We start from the raw sequence: 23,553 nt of genomic DNA, 5'->3' as shown, positions 1-23,553 counted from the left end.
AACGTTAATGAACTGCGTGTTATTGGTTTTTTATGACTAGCCGAGGTACCGAGACTAGCCACACAGCAGCACGCCACGGCAGACAACAGAGCAGAAGAAGCGAGAGGGAGAGAGAGAGAGAGAGAGAGAGAGAGGAAGAGAGAGAGAGAGAGAGAGAGAGAGAGAGAGAGAGAGAGAGAGAGAGAGAGAGAGAGAGAGAGAGAGAGAGAGAGAGAGAGAGAGAGAGAGAGAAAGAGCCCGCTTCTCTCCTTTCAGAGTGCCTCGATCCCTTCCTTACAGTTGCCTGGACTGCTCGCCGCTGGAGGTCGATTGCACCCCTCAGTTCCTCTGCGCGTTCGATACGCTGCATGATTCTGTCTCCCTGAAAAAACAACAGGTGCGACCGCAAAAAAAGCAGCAGCGCAGACACCCATCACGCCTCGCCAGGCTACACGCGCTCTCTTGGCAAAGCAACAACAGTACACCGAGGTAGCAGGTCCTAGACAAGGACAAGCAGGCACTAGCCAGCTTCCGCTGGGCAGCTAGGAGCCAAAAAATACACTCAGCACTGCAGAGACCCCTCTCGGAATCGCGGCAGCGAGCGAACAGCGCGGCGAAGAGCACAGGCTCGGCTACAGCATGCCCAGAAGTGAGAACGAGGGAGAGGCAGAGAGAGAGAGAGAGAATGAGACAGCGAGGTGGTAGCCTAAGAGCCTGAGAGAGAGAGACAGAGAGAGAGAGAGACAGAGGGACGGAGAGAGAGAGACAGAGAGAGAGAGACTGACGCCTTCCACTTCGAGGTATCGCTGGAAGAAGACATCCGCGTAGCGCCTGAGATCCTCAATCGTCTTGTTCGTCGAGCTAAAATGAATCTGCCAAGCCTCTTCTAGCCGATCCCGACCGAAATGAATCAACGCGCTAAAATTTGCAGACACCCGCACGCGCAAGAAAAAAAAGACGTGAGCAGCACTTCGTGCAGCAAACGCCAGAAAGCAGCAGACGCAGTAGCGTTCTCTACAAGTGCCTTAACAACACACCTCACGAATTTCGTGAATTCCGTTCGGTTCCAGTTTAAAAAGCCCTCCGACAGCAACTGCTCCTGGAGATAAAACGAGCACACCAAATAACACACAAGACAGGCCTTTAAATCGTCTCTCGACATGCCCAACTCATCTTGGATCCTCGTGAAGAAAACACGTGCAAAAACGCAGCTCTGCCACCGTGCTATGCATGTGACACACCCCGCATGTACATATATCTATCCACACTATCCGTTTCTTCTGAACCGTCGCAGACCAGCACAGCAGCAACAACAAGAACAACAACAAGAACAACAACAGCAACAAGTACAACAGCAACAGTAACAAGAACAACAGCAGCAGCAACAAGAACAACAGCAACAACAACAACAACAGCAACAGCAACAAGTACAACAGCAACAACAAGTACAACAGCAACAGCAACAAGAACAACAACAGCAACAGCAACAAGAACAACAACAGCAACAGCAACAAGAACAAGAACAACAGCAACAACAAGAACAACAACAACAGCAACAACAACAGCAACAGCAACAAGAACAAGAACAACAACAGCAACAGCAACAAGAACAAGAACAACAGCAACAACAAGAACAACAACAACAGCAACAACAACAGCAACAGCAACAAGAACAACAGCAACAGCAACAAGTACAACAGCAACAACAAGAACAACAGCAACAAGAACAACAGCAACAAGAACAACAGCAACAGCAACAACAACAACAGCAACAGCAACAAGAACAACAGCAACAGCAACAAGTACAACAGCAACAACAAGAACAACAGCAACAAGAACAACAGCAACAAGTACAACAGCAACAGTAACAAGAACAACAACAGCAACAAGAACAACAACAAGAAGAACAACAGCAACAAGTACAACAGCAACAGTAACAAGAACAACAGCAACAAGAACAAGAACAACAACAGCAACAGCAACAACAAGAACAACAACAGCAACAAGAACAACAACAGCAACAAGTACAACAGCAACAGTAACAAGAACAAAAACAGCCTCCGCCTGTACCTTTTGCATCTTCATTTCCGCAGTGAAGGGCTGAGGCCTATCGGGATCGTTGGGATCGTCTAGAGCGCTTTCGGTGTCTGAGGGGCATTCCTCCGGCTCGGGAGGTCGAGCCTTACGAGGCCTTCCCGCGCGTTTCTTTGGCTGCTGCTGGCTTTCCTCCTGCAGCTGCTCCTGCTGTCGCTCTTGCGAATGCCTTTGCTGTCTGTCTCTTAAGCCCCACATGCGAATTGCAAGTGGCACACCCTCAGACACGGCCACGCGGCTCTGCAGAAAAATCGACAAACATTCACACAAATACAAATAAACATACAGAAATACATGTGTACACCCATCAAGACAAACACCCATCCATACAGCTACACACGTCTGTACAAACATGCAGGCACACATGCGTACATAAACATATTTACATAGAGTTAGAGTGAGAAGCCCTTTCGCCAGTGCCGCAAAAGTGGCAATGCTGCCGTTGTGCGTATATACTTAGAGCCCAACAATAAACGACCCGAAAATACGCGCTCGAATGCACAGTGAGATATTTTAAGATCCAGTGTTTACTACTGCATACATATACATATATATATATACGTATACATATATATAAATATATGTATATATATATATAAATATATTCATATATATAAATACATGTATATATATATATATTTACATATGTATATACGTGCCTGCATGAAGGTATGCAAATAGGTATGTACATATGCATATCCATGTTGTTACCTCCACATCCTCAATAAGCTCCAGAAGCAAATCTTTAAGGGGCCTTTTGCCGACAGCCCAACGGCATTTCGGACTGCCGTCCCTGTGAGCAGTTGCATTTTCTTCTCGCTGTTCGTGCTGCAGTTGTTCCTCGCCCTCGTGCTGCTGCTGAGGAACTAACAGCTTCAGCAGCTGTCCGACCATGTCTTCCCCCTCAGACCACGCCTCCTCACACCCACGCAGCTTGAGATACCTGCAGCATTCACGAACACACGCAGCTCCGAGAAGGACTGGTGTGGAGGTACAAAATCGGTCTAAATAACGACACAACCGTAAGCCTCAGCAGAAGCAGCAGAAGCAGAAGGTTCTCTGCCTCCCACCCCTCCAAAAGCGACGCAAGAGCAGCTTGTTGCGCTTGTTCCATGGCTTGCAGCAAGGGTTGAACTCCCAGGAGATCGGAAGCAGGGAGAATTGTTGCCGCTGTAGCCGCCGTCTCCTCGCCCGCCTCTGCAAAGAGCTGCTGTATCACAGCCTCCACGTCAATCTTCTGTCTCTTCTTCTCCGTCCCGTCGTCTTCAGCTCCGTCAGGAACCCCTCCCTCCTGCTGCTGCTGTTGCTGCTGCTGCTGCTCACGCTCGAGCTCAAGCTCCCGCTGCCGCCTTTCGTGCTTTTCGTGCCGCTTCTTGAGCAGATACTCCGTCCACTTCGTCTGCACAGCGTCCAAGGCGTCCAACTTCTCCGTGTCGAAGAACTGGAAGTCATAGCCACCGTGTATCTGCGCGCGCCACCCCGTGAGAAGTCGCCTAGCCAACCGTCTCTCCTTGCGTATCAACAAGGCACCCGGGGCACCTCCCTCTCCCCTCCACTTCGTCTTGCGATCCCCTAAATCCAGAAACATCGCAGGTCGAGCCGTCTTTGTGCCTTTCTTCCTTCCAGGCTTCCCAGGCTGGTGCGGCGTGACATCCCCTCCGTACATGTGCAAGCCCCCATCCAAAGAGATATTCGATAAATCAAACTTGGATTCCAAGCTGCACGCGAAACGCCACACCACATAAACAGGCCTCCTTCTCCCACACGAACAACACTTCTGCAGAGAGAGAGAGAGGAGAGAGAGGCACGCGGTGACATCGCGAGTCCACCGTGAACAGATGTAAAAACTTCAAATACTCGAGACACCACCCCCTCGCCATTATGAGAGTCACCGGCACGCAAGCCTCTACAGTCTTCCTTTCTCTCTCTCCCTCTAATATCTCCCTCCTTAATCTCCCTCTGTATATCGATTCCCTTTCTTTAACTCTCTCCTGCTCTCCCTATCTACCGATCTATCCCTCCCTCTGTCTCCCTCTCCATCTATCTATCTAACTGTCTTTCGGATCCTTCGCTAGAGGGAACAGCGGAGCCTCCAAATACTGCCAAACATGTCACGTCAGTGAGACTGCAAGACAGAGCTGCAGTTTCTAGGCTGGGATCAGAACACACGCAAGACGCATACCTCTGAAGCTGGGCTTCAATCTCTGCAGTGCGTTGCTCTGCATCCGCGAGAATGATATCTATGTCCGCCTCCGTAATGCTGCTCTCGTCTTGCGTCCTGTAGACTTCCTGAGCGCCGAATTGGAGAATATCCTGAAGCTCCGAGGCTTGAGGCCCCTGTTGCTGAGAACCCTTCTGGCTCAAGCGTCCCTTCTGGATCACCAGCGAGTCGAGTTTCAGTTTTTTAGCAGCCCGCTCGACAATCCTTTCCTCCACCGTGCTGCCCGTCACGAAGCGATACACCACAACCTGAAGAGAGAAAAACGAGAAGCGATTTGCGGGGGATACACTGTAGAGCGCTGCGGAGCAGGAGTGGCAGGCACGGAAAGCTGACGAAAAAAAAACGCTCCTCCGTTTTCTCAGACTCCCCGAAGAAGCCTCGGAAATTTTTAGCGCGAAAAAGAAAACAGAGGCCCCGGGAGAACCAGGGGAGTTACAGCGCCTATTCGCGAATAGAAGTGTAAGAGCCGCTCGGAGGCGGTTATATGTGTTTGTATAATCGCACTTTCTTCTTCTGCCCGATTCGATGAGCCCTATCCATGGCTTGCAAGTCCATCTGCGGATTGAAGTCAGAATCAAACAGAATTACAACGTCAGCTGTGGCCAGGTTGATCCCTAGGCCTCCCGCCCTCGTGGAGAGCAGAAAAATGAACTTGTCGCTGCCTTCTCTGTTGAAGTCATCGATCTTCAATTGCCGTTCCTCCCCGGGAGTCGATCCATCGATGCGGCAGTAAGCGTGCCCCCGCCATCTGCAGCAAAGAACAAGAAGCAGCAGCAAGGGCAGTCCTCGCCAGTCGATACACCCCACGGACACCTCCGCGCCTCGGAGAGCAGCGAACCTCATGTCGGCGGGGGAACGGCTGGTAGCCAGATGCTGCGACACCACGCTCTCAGCATCCCTGCATCGAACGAAGAGAGCAGCAAACACTGTGCATTGCACCAGGCCCTACCTGCAATAATCGTCGACAATATCCAACAGTCGCGTCATCTGGCTAAACAGAAGAACCCTGCTGCCTTCCGCCTTAAGCCGAGGTAGCAGACGATCCAAGAGATGCATCTTCCCCGCAGCCTCAACGAGGTGATACCCCTCCACATACGGAGGGCCAGGCTCAACCCCATCAAAGAGATACGGATGATTGCAGCACTTCCTAAGCTGCATCAATATATTAAGCATTTGCGTCTTGTTGCTCGACATAGCATTCAGCACCTCGAGATTCTTGGATAAGATGTCCGCGTACAGCTTCTTCTGTAGCTTCGACATTCCTGGTGCAAACAACAACAGTAGCAGTAGCAACAACAACAGTAGCAGTAGCAACAACAGCAGTAGCAGTAGCAACAACAGCAGTAGAAGTAGCAAAAACAGCAGTAGAAGTAGCAAAAACAGCAGTAGCAGTAGCAAACCGCGCGGGCGGGCTGACCGATATAAAAGCGGAAGGAAAGCCCCCTACTGCAGTAGATGTAACTAACCACGAGCACTTCGCGAATAAGCGTGAGATTTAAAACACCAGCAATAAGAGCAAGGAGTTATTAAAGCAGCATGCGAAGAAACTCACCTCCCCCTCCCGACCCGCCATTTTCTCCCTCCCTCCCCTCGTCAATCTGTCTTACCCACGAAGATGTACACTTCTCGCTTTGGTGGCAAATCCCTTGCGACGTCTGTCTTGAGCCTTCGCAGCATGAAGGGTCGGAGAACGCGATGCAGCGTCTGGATCATGCGCTGCTGCTGCTCGCTGCTCCCGAAACGTGAGAAGTCAAAGAGGCCCTCGAAATGAAGTGTATTGTCGAAAAGCTGAACCGCGCAGATTTCGGGAAGACAGCATGACACTCACGGAGGCTACCCACTCAGGAGGCATGCAGGTAAGCGGCATGCTACGTTCCCCTCACTACACCCCATGCAGGAGCGCAGACACTGCCACAGCACGTTTCTTCAAGTCGACAGTCTTACTTGAGGCATAATAAAATTCAGCAAGGACCACAGCTCGCGCAAATTGTTCTGGAGTGGCGTTCCCGTAATGAGGAGGCGGTGATTTGGCCTAAAGCGCCGAACGACGTCTGCCAAGATGCTCTTCTCGTTCTTTATGCGATGCGCCTCGTCCATTACCAAGTACTCCCAATTATACCTTGGCGTAAAATTAAGGCGCAGAGACACAGACAGACGTGTACACAGACACAGACATACACATACAGACGCACACATACAGACGTGTACACAGACACATACATACACATACAGACACACACATACAGACGTGTACACAGACACACACATACACATACAGACACACACACACACACAAATACAGACACAGACACACACATACACACACACATATATATATATATATACAGACATAAACACACACCTACAGAGGCGCGCACACACACATACAGACGCGTAGATCACCAAAAAATACATCAAAGCCCTTCCAAGAGCTGAGAGCGGTAAAGGGACGCCCTGGTGATCGCGTTGCTTTGCATATTTAGGCGCGTTGCCGCTTTGCACACTGCTAGTAGGAGGGGCCTCTCCCTGTTAGCCTGTGGGGAGCTTTGACTGGCATTCCCTTAGGGTAGCCTCAGCGTGCGGGAAGGCCTGCAGGTATAGCAAGTCGGTGTGCATATACAAAATGCTTACTTGGTGGAAAGCCTATTCTTTTCTTTGATGACCATCTCGTACGTTGTTACACAGAGATCGAAGCGGCCCTCCTGCAGCATCTCGGCGAAAATAGTATCTCGCTGCTCTTTTGTGCCATGAAGGCGCACAGCTCGCAGCTGGGAACACCTGAAGCGACATCCCCGAGAAGCCAGACAGACATGCCACACGGCCAGGTGTTGCTTCCGCTGAGAGCTCGGAGGAACGGCCAGAGAAAAGAGTCATCATCGGAGGGAGATACAGACAGATTGGGAGAAATAGAGAAAGAGAGAGAGAGAGATACAGAGGGATAGAGAGAAATAGAGAAAGAGAGAGAGAGATACAGAGGGATAGAGAATAGAGAAAGAGAGATATATATATAGAGGGATAGAGAGAAATAGAGAGAGATACAGACAGATTGAGAGAAATAGAGAGAGATATAGAGGGGTAGAGAGAAATAGAGAGAGAGATACAGAGAGGGATAGAGAGTACTAGAGAGAGAGATACAGAGAGGGATAGAGAGAAAGAGAGCCAATCGCGCTTCCCCGTTTCCCAGCCTGCCCCGTAAGAAGGCTGTGGGTGTATCCCCCCGTCGTGTGCACCTCTCTGCTCTCTGCTGCCTCCTCATCTGTGCAATGGCTTGCCTGCAACGACTCACCACTTATTAATCTCGCAATACCAGTTGTCTAAAGTCGATCGCGGACAAATAATTAGATGCGGCCCGTTGACGCCTCGCTCGTACTTGAGGAATCCCAACAGAGAGATGCACTGCAGCGTCTTTCCCAGCCCCATCTCATCAGCTAGAATACCATTGATATTGAGCTGCATGCAGACGCGCAACCCCTCTTGCAGAAACATGCACATCCACAAACCTTCGGGACGAGCCACGAAAAGCCTTTGGGTGGTGTGAAGCACAGGGCGAAACAACAGCTTCTCCCCCGCATGCATGACGCCCGAGAGCAGTTCTTTAATATCTCTCCCTCCCCCCCCCCGCAACTTTTTCGCAAACTCTCCCCGACCGCGCGCAACCCCGTAGCCTGCAGAGACACAGCAGCTACCTCCCCCAGAAGCAACCCCACCCCAGTCCCGCGGAGGAGACGAGAAAGAGACAGGAGGCAAGCCAACAAGCAGCCTGCCTGCGTGCCTGCACAGCAGCCAGCCACTCTTACGCGAAAGAGCTGGTACAGCCAGTTGAGCCCTTCCACTTGATATGCCTTCATCTGCCCAGCGATGCAGGCAGGCTGCTCAGTCAAGCGGCAGTATGCTCCCTTCGCTGTTTCCTCCTCTTGCGCTGCCTGCAGCAACAAGTCGTCCTCTTCCTTCTCCGTCAACAAGTGGGATCGCGTGCTCTGCCCCTGAACCAAAAACACGCCAAACCCCTCCAGCGCGCATGCGGCTCGACAGCAGCAGCAGACTGCGGGAAGCTTTTGTTTCTCTCTCTCTCTCCCTCACACAGACACACACACATAATCGCCCCCACAGACGTACAAGCACGCAGCACACACACCCTCAAACATTGTTTTCCGCCAAAAGGTTCATATATATATAGAGACTCCAAAAAGACGGCAGCTTGAGCGATTTTTTGAAAAAATATATACGCATGCAACCGGTCCTACTCCAAAGGCCACCTCATTGCTGCTCCTCGAAGTGTTTTGCTGCCCACCTTCTTAGGTGCCTGCGGAGGGCCTGTGCCGCCTGTAATCTGAGCTGAATACGCATCCGCCTGTCGCAGTAACTCCGCGAGTCTCTCACCATAATCACCTTCCTGCGGAAGCAGCAACAGCAGCAGCAACAACAGCGCACACTGCATGCAGACACGAGCCCCCCTCCGTAAACCTCGTAAAAAGGCAGAATCGCCAGAACTACGCAAACACGAAAAGCTCGCAAAAACACAGCCTATAGGCACACAAAGACAGAGGTGTCAGAAACAGGCGGTGCTTGAACAACTGCCGCTGCGCAACAGAGGCCACAAGAAGACTCCCTTGCAGCAGGAGCAGTGGCAGCTAACACTCACGTAGACAGGCATCCCCGCGCCGCTGTCGCTCTCTTCTTCTGTAGCACAGGACCAGAGCAGCAGCACAGGCAGCAGCAGTATAGCCAACCACCGTCACCAAATCATACACACCCCAAGCTCTCAAAACTTATTCACAAACACGGAGACAGCAGCGGCAGCTGCCCGCACTACTTCGGCTGCAGAAGCAGCAGGATGAGGCTACGCAAAAAAAGAAAGAGCAGGAACCCCAACAGAGGCAACACAAAAACACCTCCGACAGCCCTATACCATCTTCGCTGCCCTCTTCTTCCTCTTCTGTCTGGTCCTCTCCCTCCTCTGCAACTCCACAGTTGTGATTAGTTCCCTCTGCTACAGGCGCTTCCGAATCTTGCGCTCCCGCCGTAGGATCGATGGGAGCCACCGAGGAGTCTGGTACCACTGCAACCATGGGGGCAGCCTCTACGGCTGCCAGCTGGCCGTCCTCCTCCATTGAGTTGGCAGTTCTAACTCTGGAAACGGTGCTGCAGAGAGCTGCTGCTTCTGCACATCTGCTGCCGCAGAGAGCTGCTTTTGAGACCCGTGTACAACCAGGATACAACTAGGCGCTGCTGAAGCTCTTCCTGATGCAAGAGACGCGACAAATATGCCTCTGTATCAGCTCGCAAAAGGGCAGTGTAGAGGGGGGAAGGGGAAGGGTTCCTGCTTTTGCGCGCGAGCTGGTGTGGTCTGACTTCGCTGTCGCAGTGTCTAGGCAGCGCGAGGCGTCTGCCACGACTTCCGCTCCTGCTGTGGCGACTGTCTGTCCCCCTTGGTAGCTCTACAATCTGATTCCTTTAAATCGAAAGTTGGGCGTGAAGAGGGCCTTAACGCGGCCACCGAGAACTCCCTCCCCCCCTTGCATGCAGGTGGGTACTGCTTCACTGTTGTAGCCGCTGCTGCCGTTGCAGCGAAGTGCTCCCCAGCCAGTGAAGCAAGAAGAAGCGAACCTCAAAAAGAGACTCGAAAACAAATATCCCAAAACGGTAGCCGATGAGCTGCCGCGTCAGGCATGAGCGGCGGGTGCTGCTTGCCGGAGCCGCTGCGGCAGCGGCTGAGCCTCCGATTCTTGCCACAACGTCGCCCTTCCCCTGTGTTGCACCCCTCTCTGCTTTGAAAAGTTTGTTGTGTCTTTTGTGTCTTGACATGCATGGCTGAGGGTCTCCCTGATGCCGGCAAGGCGGCATAAGCCGCAGGACCCCTACGTGTACCAGCAGCGCGTTCGCATGTACATACACCGGGGATCGCTGTGGCGGGTTCAAGACTGAGGGGATCTTGGCCCCTCTCGTGCCTAGTCAGCCGGGGAGTTGTCATGGGAATCCACCAGTAAGACGCAGTTGGAGCTGAAATCGAGTCCTCTGCCGCTGTGTGTAGGTGTCTGTATGTGTATGTGTCTGTATGTGTATGTGTCTGTATGTGTATGTGTGTGTGTGTGTATGTGCCTCCGTAGAGGAGCAGTAAAGGCTACTTCAGGGCCCTGTGGAAAAGCCGGCATTTTTAATCGCCCGCATAGGTTCATTCCTGTAGGCGTAGCTTCGGCTCATCAGCATCTCCTCAAACTGCACGGAGATCATCCTCTCTGCCTTGCCCCCTGTGTTGTCTCCCTTTGCCTTCCGCCCCTGTCGCTACTCCGCCATAACAGGATGGTCCTTCCCGTGCAAGCCTGGCGGGGGAGAATGCCGCGGCTGCTTCTACCCCGCTTTTTCTTCCAGCACCCTGGTGCTGCTGCATCGGCTGCACGGTTAGCTTGGCTCCAGGCTCGCAGTACAAGCAGCAAAAGCAACGCAAGCAGCGCAAGCAACACAAGCAGCATTAGGGGAGTGGAGGAGGAGATGCTTCTGCAGCTGCAGCAGCAGCGACGTCCAACGCTAGATGAAGTACTGAACGGCATACAACGGCTACTGCAGCGGCAGCACACTTCTTTTGCACACCCTACATGCGGCAGCAGCAGCAGCAACGCGAGCACTAGCATTTTACCGGACGAGTTTGTGGCATTCCTGTCGAGTGCCGCTGCTGCTGCATCTGAGCAGCAGCAGCAACAGCGGTTGCTTGCAGACACCATGTTTCAGCAGCTGCTGCAGCGGCTTCGGAGCAGACTTGTGGGATTCTCCGTACCCCAGCTTTTCAGACTGCTAGTCGCCCTCGCCAGGCTACAGGTGCCTTTCCCCTGCTTCCAGCAGCTCCTCTTTTTTTGTGTATCATCCTACCACCGCTTCTTGTGCTGTTGCCGTTGCCAACACGGTACTCCTCTCCCCGAAGGATCTCTCGCTGCCTGCCTTGAGTCTGCTGGCGTGTTTTCTCTCGTGCCTCAGCTTCTGCCGTCTTGCCAGCTGTCTCCAGCGTGGATCATCCTGCTGCTACTGCTGCCGCTTCTCTGCGGCGTCATTATTTGCTCATGCGTTTCTCACCTCCGGAGGCTGACACTGGTTTGGTTGCTGCCGTGTCTGTGTCCCTTAGCATTCCCCCCAGGAGATACTATCGCGCATGCTACACCTTCTCGGCGGAGGTGCTGCCGCAAGTCAAGCCATCGAAGCTCCTCCACTGCAGCAACTGACTCCACGGCAGTTGTCTCAGCTGCCTGTGCTCCTTGCAGCTGCAACGCGCAGCTGCTGCTGCCTTCTCTCCCATCGCGGTGCCTGCAGTGGCGGGCAGCAGATGCAGCAGCAGATGCAGCAGCAGATACAGCAGCAGCATCTGGCGCAGTCTGGACTTCAGGAGTTCCTCAAGGTGTACGCACAGCACGTGCGCTCTTTGCTGCAGCAGCAGCAATTGGCGCTGGGGGCATCGGCTGCGAATACAGCAGCATCGGCTGCAGATACAGCAGCATCGGCTGCAGATACAGCAGCATCGGCTGCAAATACAGCAGCATCGGCTGCAGATACAGCAGCTGCAGGGCAGTTTGCTGCAGAGGATTTGTGCGTTCTTCTGATTGGACTGTCGTCTCTTGGTCAGAGAATACCGTCTTTCGCTGATTTGGCAGCCGACGCGCTGCGGCTACAGCTGGCGTTGCACTTCGGAGGTCCCACTGCTCCCGACTTGCAGTTGCAGCAAGAACCGAGCGAGGCGACGCTGCAGCAGCAGCTCATGCTCCTGCCGCTGTCTTCGGTGCTGCTGAGCATGGCCACCCTCGGAGTTACCAACGGCTTGGCCATCTTGGAGCTCTCCTATCAGCTCACAAGTCCGCTTGGTGCCAGTGGGCTGTCACTGCTGCTGTTATGCCTTCCTTTTGCGGCATCCTTCAGTGCCACTGCTTCCGTTGTGGGCTGCCTCTTCCCCTGTGCTACGTGAACGGTCTCCTGGAGGCGGCATAAATGCACATATATATGTATGTATATATGTACCGTTTTTTGTCGTGGGACTTGTGCGCGCTGCAAGAGTGAAATTTTCTTGAGGGTGGTGTCTTGCTTTCTTGTGCAGGAGTGTGCCGGCTGCTCTCTCCCTCGCAACTCGCGGACTGTCTGCTTGCCCTCGCAACGCTGCGCACGAATCCCAGTGCTGCACCCTCTCTAGCGCTCCTGAGTGTACGTCCATGCGATTCCAGACATCCGCTGCCGCTGCTGATGCTGCAAGGAGGCACACGGCTGGTGCAGGCAAGACCTCCAGCCGAGTTCGTGAGGACTGCGCGAAAAAAATCCATCTGCGTCTCGCGTTTTTTTATGCGCTGCGCTGCTGCTGATGCAGGAACTAGAGAGATGCTTGGCCAGCGATGCCTCCAGCTGCTCCGCGTCTGATGCCGTGACTGCAGCATGGGCTGCTGTGGCGCTGCAGCTGCACAGAGGAGCTGCCGACTTGCTGCTTTTGTTGCTGCAGCAGGTTGACCTCTTGCGGCAGCAGCGTGCCTTCTCAACAGAGTACGCCCCCACGAGTTCCGCAGCAGGCTGCTCCCGCAGTTTCAAAAGGCATCTCTCTGACGTACTTGATGCAGCCTCTCTGTGTGCTCGCTCGCCGCTGCTGCATGCGTCTGAGGTTGTGTGCTTGCTCGCCGCTGCATGCCTTCGCTGAGCCCGCAGGGATGACTGGGAGGAACTGGATTTGAGGCTCCAGCAAATCCGGCTCGAAATCTGCTTGGATCCGCAGGCGAAGAGGCTTCGTGAGGTCAGTTTTCTGGCCAGAGAGACGTTCGCTTCGCCTCGCGAATCGCAGTGGGGAGCCGCTGTGGAAGCAGAGCTTTTTGATATCTGTGACGCTTTGTTTCTTTCTGCGCCGCTGCAGATGCTTGAGCGGGAGGGGCTTTCAGACTTAGCTGCTGCGTATCCCACTTCATCCTGCGGCGAAGCCGTGGAAGCGCAAGCGCCGGAGGCACAGAAGCGGCTGGAGGAGGAGGTTTGCTCTCTTTGTCGCTGCTGTTGTTCTCCATGCATACCGTTGTTTTCTGCTCCTCCATCAGCTGGTGCTGCTGCTACGTTGTTGCCGCTGCTCCCACACTCGTGGGAGGGCTGCAGGAGAGCCAGTGGTTGGGCTGGCTGCATGCATAGAGAAGTTGCTGCACTGCTGTTTTCAGGTTGAAGAGCTGCTGCAGCACGATGGCCTCCGGCACAGGCTACTGCTGACTGTGGATGCCCACCTGCAGCAGCAGGAAAAACAGCAGCAGGATCAGGAGAAAGCAGACACCAGTGAATCAAGCTTAAGAAGAGTCGCAATGTCTTTACAGTTTCGAGGGTTCCCCTGTCTGCACACGTATCGAGCGGCGTCTCTTTTCCGCTGGCCGTCCACAGCAGCTGCAGCGGCTGCTGCTGAGGTGTCTGAGGCAACGGGGGGTACTGAACCCGCGGCAGCAGTGCTGAAGGCGGAGCAGCTAGGAGGGGATTCTGCAAGCCGCACTTTGGTCATCGTTGGAGACTTGACTTCGTTCGCAGACTTCGAGGGCCCCTCTGAGGTGTACGACCAGCTCAAATACAGGCACCTTCTGCGCGCAGGGCATGCACTGGTGAGGTCGTCGATGCTCCCGTGAAGGCGTTTTTTCTGCAGGCAGCCGCATATCTGGACCCTTAGAGAGGCCGCGAGCATGCTTTGCTTACGTCTTTCTGTATCTGCTTCTGTATCTGAAAGTTGAGAAACTCGGGGTATCCTGTTTCTAACTACGTGAACCGCATGCGCCACACCACTATTTCGGACAGGCGCTGCACCGCAGTTCTCTTCTGCGCAACTGCGCACTCACTGGTGTTGTTGCTCTTCCTGCTGCAGATAGCAGTCCGCGCAGAGGAATGGCGGGCTGCCTCTGGAGCCGAGGAGCGTCTGAAACTGCTCGTAGAGTCGCTGCAGCTTCCTGTTCGCTCTTAAGGTGCACTCAGACCAAAGGCCAGGGTAAAAACGCCCATCGGAGGTGCGTGCACACCCACACCTTGGAAGGTTTTCTTCCGTTCTTAGTCCAAGGTCCACATGGGCAACGTTGGTGCTTTGAGGCGTATGTGGATCTGAAGGGGTTCGTTCATGCTGCATTTGCGCTTGCTGTAACTGGAGCAACTCAAGACGTCGCTCCGTTGGCTTGTGGATAGGCAGGCGAGGCAAGCTCTCCGGCTGGCTGCATGTTCAGCCGCCAACTTGCGTTCGTATGCAATTTTTAGGTGTTTCCTCGTTCTGTCTCTATTTCTGAGCTGTCGAACGTGTGCTTTCTACTTTGTCTAGCCGTTCCACCTCTGAGTATGCGGCCGACCTGGCTGTAGAGCCAGGGGATGTAGGCGGGCTGCTAAAACTAGTAATGAGGCAATACCAAGGGAAAAGCAAGGCAGGATGGGAGAAGGACGTATAGGAATCAGCGCGTCCGAAGAAGAGACGCAGTAATAGATTATCAAGAAGGCCTAAGGCCGCACACTTGGCACAGGGAGGCTAAACAAGAAAAAATAAACGCGCTCCGAATTAGCCAACGTCCGTGTTTCCGGTTGGGGCAAACCTGAAGGCCTCTGCAAACCCTTGCCTTTTCAGCCGCACTCGAGACCCTCAGATCTGGAGTGCAACGTTTAAACAAGGAAATACCAGGGCAAGCCAGAAGAGAGCCGAAGAGCTGTGGGGAGCGTAGGTAGGAGGCACTGAGCCTCAGACATAGGGCCTCACAAAGTCCGCACTGCCTTTGCTACGTTCTCTGCTTCGACACGAGCCAAAAAATCACGGCACTGCACGCAGCTGCGCGAAAGGCGGCAGGGGGGTCATACGTTGGAAGCAGTCAGGCAGGCAGTGAGTAGTGCGAGCAGCGCCGGTAAGTTGGCGGAAATCGAATATAACAGGGAGAACTAGTGGGTGGCGCGGCAAGTGCATGTACCTCTTTCATTTCACTCGGCTTCTCTGCCCTCTACGGCCGCTCCATCAGGGGATGATGGCCCTCTGTCTTTGATAGTGCAGATCGGCATGAAAGGCACATGCCGTTTTGAATATACGTAAGAGGAAGGGGTGGGATCTATGTTTACGCTCCACTTGGCATTTGGCCTCCTGCATGCATTTCGCCCCCTGCTCAAAATTACTTTCCCAATTCATTTGTAATTGTCCCCTAATGCCTTTGAGGCCACTTTAGCCAAGCGGCTTGCCGCGGAGACACATCGAATTACGGGGCATGACTGGCACAAACGCCCTCTTTGGCCTTACAGAGGAGACACCTGGCACAACCTCGAACTGGAATGCCTTCAACTCGAAAGTGCGAAAGCCCCCGATACAATGGGCCCAGATAAGAAGTAGTATTTATATCGCAGCAGCCTATTGAACCCAACGAGGTGGACCATTGACTGCAAAAGCGCAAGATCGTGCCTCCTCAGACACACACAAATATGTCGCACAAGCTGCTACACCCTCAAAATGGCGTTGCGTAGCAGACAGCCTCAGCGCTGAGTCGTATAGACTCCTGGTGTAACTCTCCATCTACGGTCTCGGTCAGCATACACTTGACTCCAAACTCAAGACGCGCCTCGAAGAATGTTATTGGATGCTCCGCAGTACGACTCCCACGTTCCTCAACCCGCGCCCACCATAACTCCCGCATACAGGGGAAGGATTCCCTGAATTGTGTGTAGTTGCACTCACTAAGCACTCTGAGTAGTCATTGCTAGCTGCGCATTGCATTTAGCACACACTCACATAGTATTGAGTCTATTCCTATCGAGCTAACCGTACTCTCCAATGAATTAGGTCTATGAACAGAGAAAAAATCTTCCAGTTGATTTCCTAGTGATTTTTAATAAAATATTACTGATTCAGGAGAAAGTGTTGAATTGTAGCTTTTGCTAGCTACATCACCCCCCCTCCCCCCTCAGTTCAAAAACACTCTCGTGTTCCGTACGTGCGAGTGGAGACCAACTGCATGCAAGACAGCGAAAAACTTCCCGCCCCACGGCCAGTCTGCACGCAGGCAGAGCGTGGAACAGTGCAAATGAGAAGAGGGAAATGTATGCATCAGCAGCCAAAGTGGAAACGACGGGCAGAAAGGCACATACGAACAGACAACGGGCGAGGGACCTACCGAACCAGCAAGCACGAGCGCGGCAAGCGCGATTGCTCGCTCTCGTGGGAGTGGTAAGATGTGCGAGCCTCCCGCCTTGAGAAAATTAAAAAGAACTAAATTGTGTAGAAAGTAACAGACTGTAGAGTTGATCATCAGAGCCTCGGCGCATTACACAGCAATATTCTCATGCAAATACAGAGGGTGCTGCGGCCTAGTCAAGTTCAAAATCTCAAAAGAAGCGTAAGCAAGAATGTGAACGCGTAGTAAAACAGATAGCCCACACGAAAACGAGGTCAGAAGACACTTTTGCAATGGTAGTAACAATAACCAAGCAGTACCCATCAATAAAAGTAGGCAACTCAGGCAGAACATGCAACCGGGAGGGACCAATACCGGATCATGAGAAACACCGTCCATGGCGACTAGCGCTTTCAACACAAAGCGTGACAAATGCTGCCACAGGCATCAAATTTCGCAAGGAATCATCGCTCAGCCACTGAGTCGGGCGTTCTTCAACCCATTACAGTAATAGCTCCTGTCTGGTTTGCCTCAGCGCTCCAGAGTTCTTGAATCCTGCACTTCAGCGGTTCCCTGTGAATCCTCCGCCTCCAGTTATGCCACTTGTCTCGGAACGCACGTTCGAAAATAGCTCGGGAGTATCAAAGCTCCTTCAGAAAGCCAATATCGATTATTTTCCAACCTCAAGGAAAATCGATGGAATCCGAAAAGGGATTAATTGGTGAGAGTACGGCAAATACTCCAAGCCACCTAGCCGCATACTTCATTGTCTGACCGTGCTTGTGTCATTTTTAAAGCTGTATTCATGCACTCGTGTGCACTATCCAGATGTTTTTCAAACTCTTCGGCGCGAAGAATCGCTGATGGGGCCCCTTAGTGTAAATTAGGGATGAGAGAGAGCCACTGGTTGACAAATGTGGTGTTGTATTTTAAGCCCACTACTCAGCACGAAGAATGGAAGAAAGTCAAGCAACTGGATCTGTGTGAGCACGTAACAGCAAGTACTCCAAGAGTGCTGGAGGTCTCGGTCTTGTCATCTGCCTCAGGGTGATTCACAGTGCCCAAGGGATGGTCAATGCGTAGGTAGGTTACAAGGGCATTCTAGTACACACTAACGTTTTTTGTATCCCTACTCGTAATGCTACTCCTGGGAAATGTGTTAAGCTGCCACACATAAGATAAGAATAACTGAACAATGTCCTAAGCCGTGAGAGAGCAGGATCACGTAGTGAACGGGGCATTCTTGCTCAGTCAATCGAAAACGACGTGGGCGCCACTCTAGCCGTCGAACTCGGCAGTCTAACCACAATATTCAGATCAGTCCAAATCGTTTAAAGAGCCAAGAGCTGAGCAAGCGATCAGCTTTAGGAGAGTTTGGTGGTTACAGCTGCTTGGTATTTGGGCATGAAAGTGCCTACTCTTCTGCCGCGAGATGCATCCCAGACCACCAGAAGGACAGTGAAAGCGTATCAATGGAGTATAAATCCCTTTATGACCCTAAGGGAAATAATTTCGTGCTTTCTATTAAATGGCACTGCGAAGGGCAGTTAGGATGTGCGAACAACGGAGTCCCTGCTTTGTTTCAAACCACAACAGGCCATTCTCAACGTAGTATTGCTTCACCGTTTGCCAATCTTGATTTTGATCGTAGGGGCAAATGCATGGTTGTCAAGAATAAGACGCATGCAACGTTGATATTATCTGTGAGTCATTAGGGACTAGGGTGAACAATATTGGACTGCTAAGATATTGCAAGAGCGAGATGGTGTCAACGTGGGTTATGCTGTTTTTTGTGCAGTCGTACTGCAGGGGACACGCAAGCTAGTGAGCAATTTCAGTACTATCAAAGCCTAGAAGCTTATGGAAAGGTACATTGAAGGCAGGAGGCCGGCGTATGTAGTAATATGGCGCCTATTAAAAAATTCTGGCATTTTTCACGCGTTGTCCTACCGCATGGAATTTTTTCTTTCTTTGGATACCGGGTTTTGGCCTTGGAGAAGCTCTGCAAATATCAATCAAAACTTTGGTGGTTTGGAGAGCCCGTAAGCTGTTGGGGGAAGGAGTAGATCCCACCGCAAAGTAACTAGCATCAATTTTGAAAGGATGCTCATAATTGGGCAGCGCAGGTATTGATGGAGTTGTAAGGCAGCTGGAAAGCGTCTTTGTTGCAGAATTGGCCCCTTCTTTTGTGGTGTTGGACTACAAATTCTTAAGTAGGCCAGTCAAAGGCGCAACGATGACAGCAAATCCACAAGCGAAATTTTCAGTAATAAGAGTCAAATTCAGCGCGCTTCACAAGGCCCTTGCGGATGCGTAGCGGTAAAGGCCACGCCTTGACTGCTTTGGTTTTTCCCGAGCTGGCTCAACACCTGCAGCAGCGCGGAATCCCAGGTGAGCACAAAGACATCGTGCATGTAGGAATTCATCTACCCCTACTTATTAGGCTCATAAACTTTCTGATTTAACTAGCCGTCGTAGTTGAACCGGGGCATCAGCTAGCCGAAACGGCATACAGGTACCCTTGGGCTTACGAGTGTGAGTGTTCGATACCGTTTTCTTGTCATCAGGGTGATGGGAGATATGTGAGAAAGCCTCTATGAATTCAAATCTACACTACACTGTTGATCCGTGTAAGTTGTCTTCAATTTCGCTGATATGAGGCATTCAAAGCTTCTGTTTCACAGTGATGTAGTTCACGGCTTTGAATTTAAAGCACGTGCATCGCCTTATGTTCTACCTCCGTGTCAACAGTGGGTTACGCCCAGAAGCCCTGGAATTACTGCACTTTGCCTCTCTCCAACAACGCATTACCCTGTCGATCAGCCTCCTCTTCATGTGGTAGGCAGTTCCTATGTAGCGGAACCTGGGGTGGACTCGGGAATCAGCTCAACACGGTGCGCTCGAACACTAGCCGGTGACCAGCCTGCTGGCAGCTCGTTAATTATCTGGGAAATCGGCCAAACCATTTTTTATATTCACCCATTCGTGTTGCTCCTTAACTGGAAATGAAACCGAATCATCTGATATAGAATCAGCTGCAGAATTACCGAGATGGCATGCATGTCCAGAACTGTTGTCGCTTACTGCGGTGCTCAGCCATTTGCATCGAGACTCTTCGCCACCTCGTCGAGGCGCGGACCCTATTCCGCTCACCACAAGTGAAATCAGGATAGTTTAGATATGGAATTGCCACTTTCTAGCGCTTCAGGGCACACTAATTTCCATAGCGCGCGGCTACGGCTTCACACCCCCCTTCCATTAGGCTACTCGTCAAACACTTTAAATTACAGCATGCTGTGCTGGACCAGCATAGAAGTCACGGAACATGCTGATAGGATCCTAAAACGCTTTTAAAGGGCGGTTAATAGCCGTAGCCTAGCCATTGCTTGTGATCTGGCGCCCGTCGCCAAGAATGAGTGTTAGGGACTACGCAAACGCCTGAAGATACAGATTTTGCTTTTGTACTGTCACTCCACGTAAAGTACCACTAGAAATCCTGGCGACTAATGTGAGCCTATATCGGTGTAGAAACAACTGGTAGAGGGACACCATCCTGCTTTATCTTATGTATCCGTCTTAACTTCACCAAAGTCTGAGTAGGGGACCTCGCTCTTCCTTAATCCGTTGTCTTTGCTCTCCAAGAAATCTATTTTCGCGGGGTGTTCCCGTTATTCACGCTCTATGGCTTTCACATGCGCTTGCGCTCCCGAATAAAAAGACAAGATCGTCTGCAATAGAAATAGGCACGTGGTTGAGAGGCTGACTGCAACTGCTTGGAAGAGCTGATTTCCTTTGATATTTCTCTCTGTTTCTCCATACACTATGGGCTAGGGCCAACTGAAACAGCCCCGTCATCCATGTGTTATAAATCTCGATTTTGTAGTTTTCTTTAGCCAAAGGCATAGGGCTGCGCTCATTCGCTCCTCAAACCCCAGTTAGTGCATCACTTGTAGAAGTACAACCGGCCAGTCGCTAAAATACTGAGCCGCTGCTCATCATGAGACCTGAAACCAACAAGTGTGGCATTTCGGTTAGACCTGAAATGAGCCACTCAAGAAACATTTCCATATCTACGGTGTGGTTTTTGCTAGCCACTGTATTATATTTCTGGATATAGCAATATACAGATATTTTACCGTGCTTCAGCTTACTCGATAATCCAAAAGGATGCTGTTGAGCGTATCTGAGCGAATGCGACGAGTCCGAGCGTGTCTAAGCTTGAGCCGTAGCAATCTCTGCAGGATAACTGCTTCCTCTGCATGAAAAGAGACACAATTGAAGTGGCCCTTTCTCACAAAACATGGCCCGAGCAGCGCTCGTTTCTTTCCTACTGCAGAGTACAAGGCGAGGTACATCTGCAACCGGTGAATAAAACCTGCGAGTATTTGCCCACCCTCAGGATCTTTGCATATTGCTAGTCTGCATAACCTCATAGACTCATTTATAAACAGTTTATCGGCTGCTAAATCATGGCTCTCTACCAGGCGTAATGCTGCTGCGTCCACATCAGCCTGATGGCCGGCAGCTGTCTCCCCAACACAGGCTGTGAGACCATCAACTTCCATCGTAAGGGGGTTTATTTTCCTAGTGTTGTGCACGGAGAACAGACTGTTGAAGTAACAAAATTTTGGTCAAAACACGCGAGCGGTTGTGAGAGAGCCTGACATTCCACTGCATCCACAGCCAGTGGACGACCCGGGAACAGGTGAATGAAGCCATGTGTTGCTACCACCTGCAGTGCTCCTTCTATGATCTTTGTCGGAAGACACGTAACTCCAGATTATATCAACATTTCAAAAAACATCCCCAAAGCTTCCTTTTAACCCTACCCGCGGCCCTCTCATTTCCGATCGGAGGGGATGGGAAAAAAGTGCGCTTAGTTGCACCCTTTTAGCATTCCAAGCACTCACGCTAGTTACACAGGGCAGCCAGCTCACGCGTAAAGCCCTACATTTTCTTGAATTGAGCTACTCGTGATCCGCAATAGATAAGATGTACAAACAGAGAGCCATACTAGTAAATGCCTTAGCTCGTTCCATATGGGAGATAAAGAGAGGCACTGCACAGGCTACGATCGGATTGTCTGCCTAACCGGCGGCCTACTAAAGTGGCACGCGGGTGTCTAGCTCTAGTGACGAATTCAACAATGCCCATCTTCGTTCCGGGTAAATCGCGACAGCATTGGGTGCCCAATGCCCCGTAGGTTTTGGCCCCTAACTGGTGAGCGCTTCTCAAACAAGCCTCTTTCTCGAAAGCTTCCTGGCTTTGCACTGGTTCGTTCAAGGAGCTGAAGTAAGGTTGCATAAGCATGCCGGATACGGTAGTAGCGCTACTCTGTGTCACTACCTCCTGCTCAGGAAGCCACGTTGGGGCCATATGTAGAAGCAAGAAACGTTGGCTCATACTCACGGCCGCTTCTTGCGCAACTAGCTAGTTTGTGTCGAATGTATAGTGTAATACCGCTGCTCTATTATCGGTTTATTGGGCTTTGAGGGGTGTTTTTGTAGAGCGGTACAGGCTGTACTGTGGCACGAGGCCTGCCAACTGCAGGCGCCATATAGCTAAGGCAATCCTTGCTGCCCTTTGTACAAAATGTGATGCTCTATAATCGAAAAGATGATCCTCTTCGAGAACCCAGCGTATCTTTCGACAACACAGTCCACACTTCTCTCATCTCTAGGGTATGTCGCGGTGGTTTCAGCCTGCAGCTGAGCGAGGATCGACGAGATGCAGGCAGAGAGGAAGAGTGCTGATCTACAGCACCCATGCAGCAACATTTAGATCCTCATCGTGGATTCTAAAGGGTTTCAGAAAGGAGAAAGTTCATGGTACACTATGCTAGGTTGCTGTATGCTCACCCGAAGAGGATTCAGGCAACTGAAAGGCACAGGGCTTAATCCTGTGACCCAAACACTTCGTTTAATGCCGATTAAAAAGCGCAGGGACACCTTACTAGAGTAAGAGCAAAAGCTGAAAAGATATTAAGAGGGGAGATGGCAATTACCTCTGCACGGGAACCGAAGCCTCGTGAGGAGTATGCCCGAAGCCAAAAAACACAAAGTCTGTAAATGTCCTGGGATGCACAGTCGAGTCCAACAGCAATCTCACAGGTGTGTTAAGTGCAATTGCCTTCTTTTTTATTCGTGAGTGTACGGGCCTGCACGATACTCGGGTAGTTTATATCATACCACGTAGATGCGAAATTAGAAAGCATTGACTATTTTGTTTGCCCATTCCTTCAATTCGCTACAGAGCAGAGCTAGGCGAGCCACTACAACAAGAGCCAACAGCATGCGCTGTAGATTGTTTTGAATAAGTGAATTGGAGTGCTCGGGGCCTCTCAATGAGTGCAGCAATGCGCATGCACCATCACTGTCTCTCCTTCCTTCCAATGCCGGCTTTTCTACAGGTGGTGAGGGCATATAGCGAGGAGAGGAAACTTTTCAAATGACACTGGATAGCTTCAGTCGAGTTACATATTCGGCAGGAGATTACAAGAATTTTTCGCTGGAACTGTGGTGAGGATATTCTGCACCCAAGTACCACAACATAAGCATGCATCTGGCAGCCAGTGTAAAACTGGCATTGAGATGCGCATGCAGAGGCATCCGATCCTCCACAGAACTTGAACAGGATTACACAGTAAGCACGGGCACGTGTACGGCTGACCGCATATCCCCTCAAGTTTCCCTTACGTGGCCTTATCAGGGCCTGAGTCTACATAGAAAGCGTTTTATATGCAGAAAACACATTTGGAGCCTGAGGATTTGAATGCAGGGGACAGGGCCTCATGTGGGAGGCCGCTAGCACATACCCCTGCGCAGCCAACACATGGGAGTTTTCGGATCAAGGCGTGAGAGAGAAGGGAAATAATGCATAAAATGCCATGAAAATAATGATGTAGCTGCTATAAGTGAGTGTAGCGGGAGGAAGAGTCGTGGGAGAAAAAAAACATTCTTCTGGGGATAGTGTCGGCGCAATGATTTGCCTAGTTGCATACACTGCTAGTGTCCCTGCCCGTCGCCATTACTTCTGTGGTGCCTCTTTGCATGGAAAGTCTCATATCAAAAGTAAAAGGATGGTTTATGGGGGTTTCAGCACACGAGCATGAGGCAAGGTCAGTGTAGCAGCTGCAGCCGACACACACCGGCCAGCAGG

The 23,553-nt window shown here is 51.5% G+C and overlaps 2 protein-coding genes across 2 annotated transcripts; one reads left to right on the top strand and one right to left on the bottom strand.

The window, feature by feature from the left end:
• Positions 1 to 277: 277 nt before the first annotated feature.
• LOC34619104 (ISWI chromatin-remodeling complex ATPase CHR17) lies at positions 278 to 9,405 on the bottom strand (the record flags this gene model as incomplete). The annotated part of the gene is made up of 17 exons (XM_026338462.1): positions 9,204 to 9,405; positions 8,943 to 8,974; positions 8,586 to 8,687; positions 8,092 to 8,277; positions 7,581 to 7,744; positions 6,926 to 7,072; positions 6,239 to 6,413; positions 5,902 to 6,082; positions 5,244 to 5,556; positions 4,799 to 5,042; positions 4,256 to 4,542; positions 3,144 to 3,791; positions 2,785 to 2,866; positions 2,050 to 2,313; positions 1,017 to 1,078; positions 765 to 897; positions 278 to 361 (listed from the first exon to the last, which is right to left on the bottom strand). Coding segments are annotated over exons 1-17 (3,306 nt in total), but the record flags the coding sequence as incomplete, so codon positions are not given.
• A 1,264-nt stretch (positions 9,406 to 10,669) lies between these two features.
• On the top strand, positions 10,670 to 14,231 carry LOC34619102 (the record flags this gene model as incomplete). Its single annotated transcript, XM_026338461.1, has 8 exons — positions 10,670 to 11,107; positions 11,409 to 12,129; positions 12,369 to 12,472; positions 12,633 to 12,802; positions 12,962 to 13,046; positions 13,164 to 13,274; positions 13,453 to 13,878; positions 14,136 to 14,231. Coding segments are annotated over 8 exons (2,151 nt in total), but the record flags the coding sequence as incomplete, so codon positions are not given.
• Between the last annotated feature and the right edge of the window lie 9,322 nt (positions 14,232 to 23,553).

Source organism: Cyclospora cayetanensis, unplaced genomic scaffold (genome assembly GCF_002999335.1).
Source record: "Cyclospora cayetanensis isolate NF1_C8 unplaced genomic scaffold, CcayRef3 CcayRef3_contig_261, whole genome shotgun sequence".
Lineage (NCBI taxonomy): Eukaryota > Apicomplexa > Conoidasida > Eucoccidiorida > Eimeriidae > Cyclospora > Cyclospora cayetanensis.
Note: the sequence above shows the minus strand (reverse complement) of the source record. Positions and strands in the feature narration are given on the sequence as shown.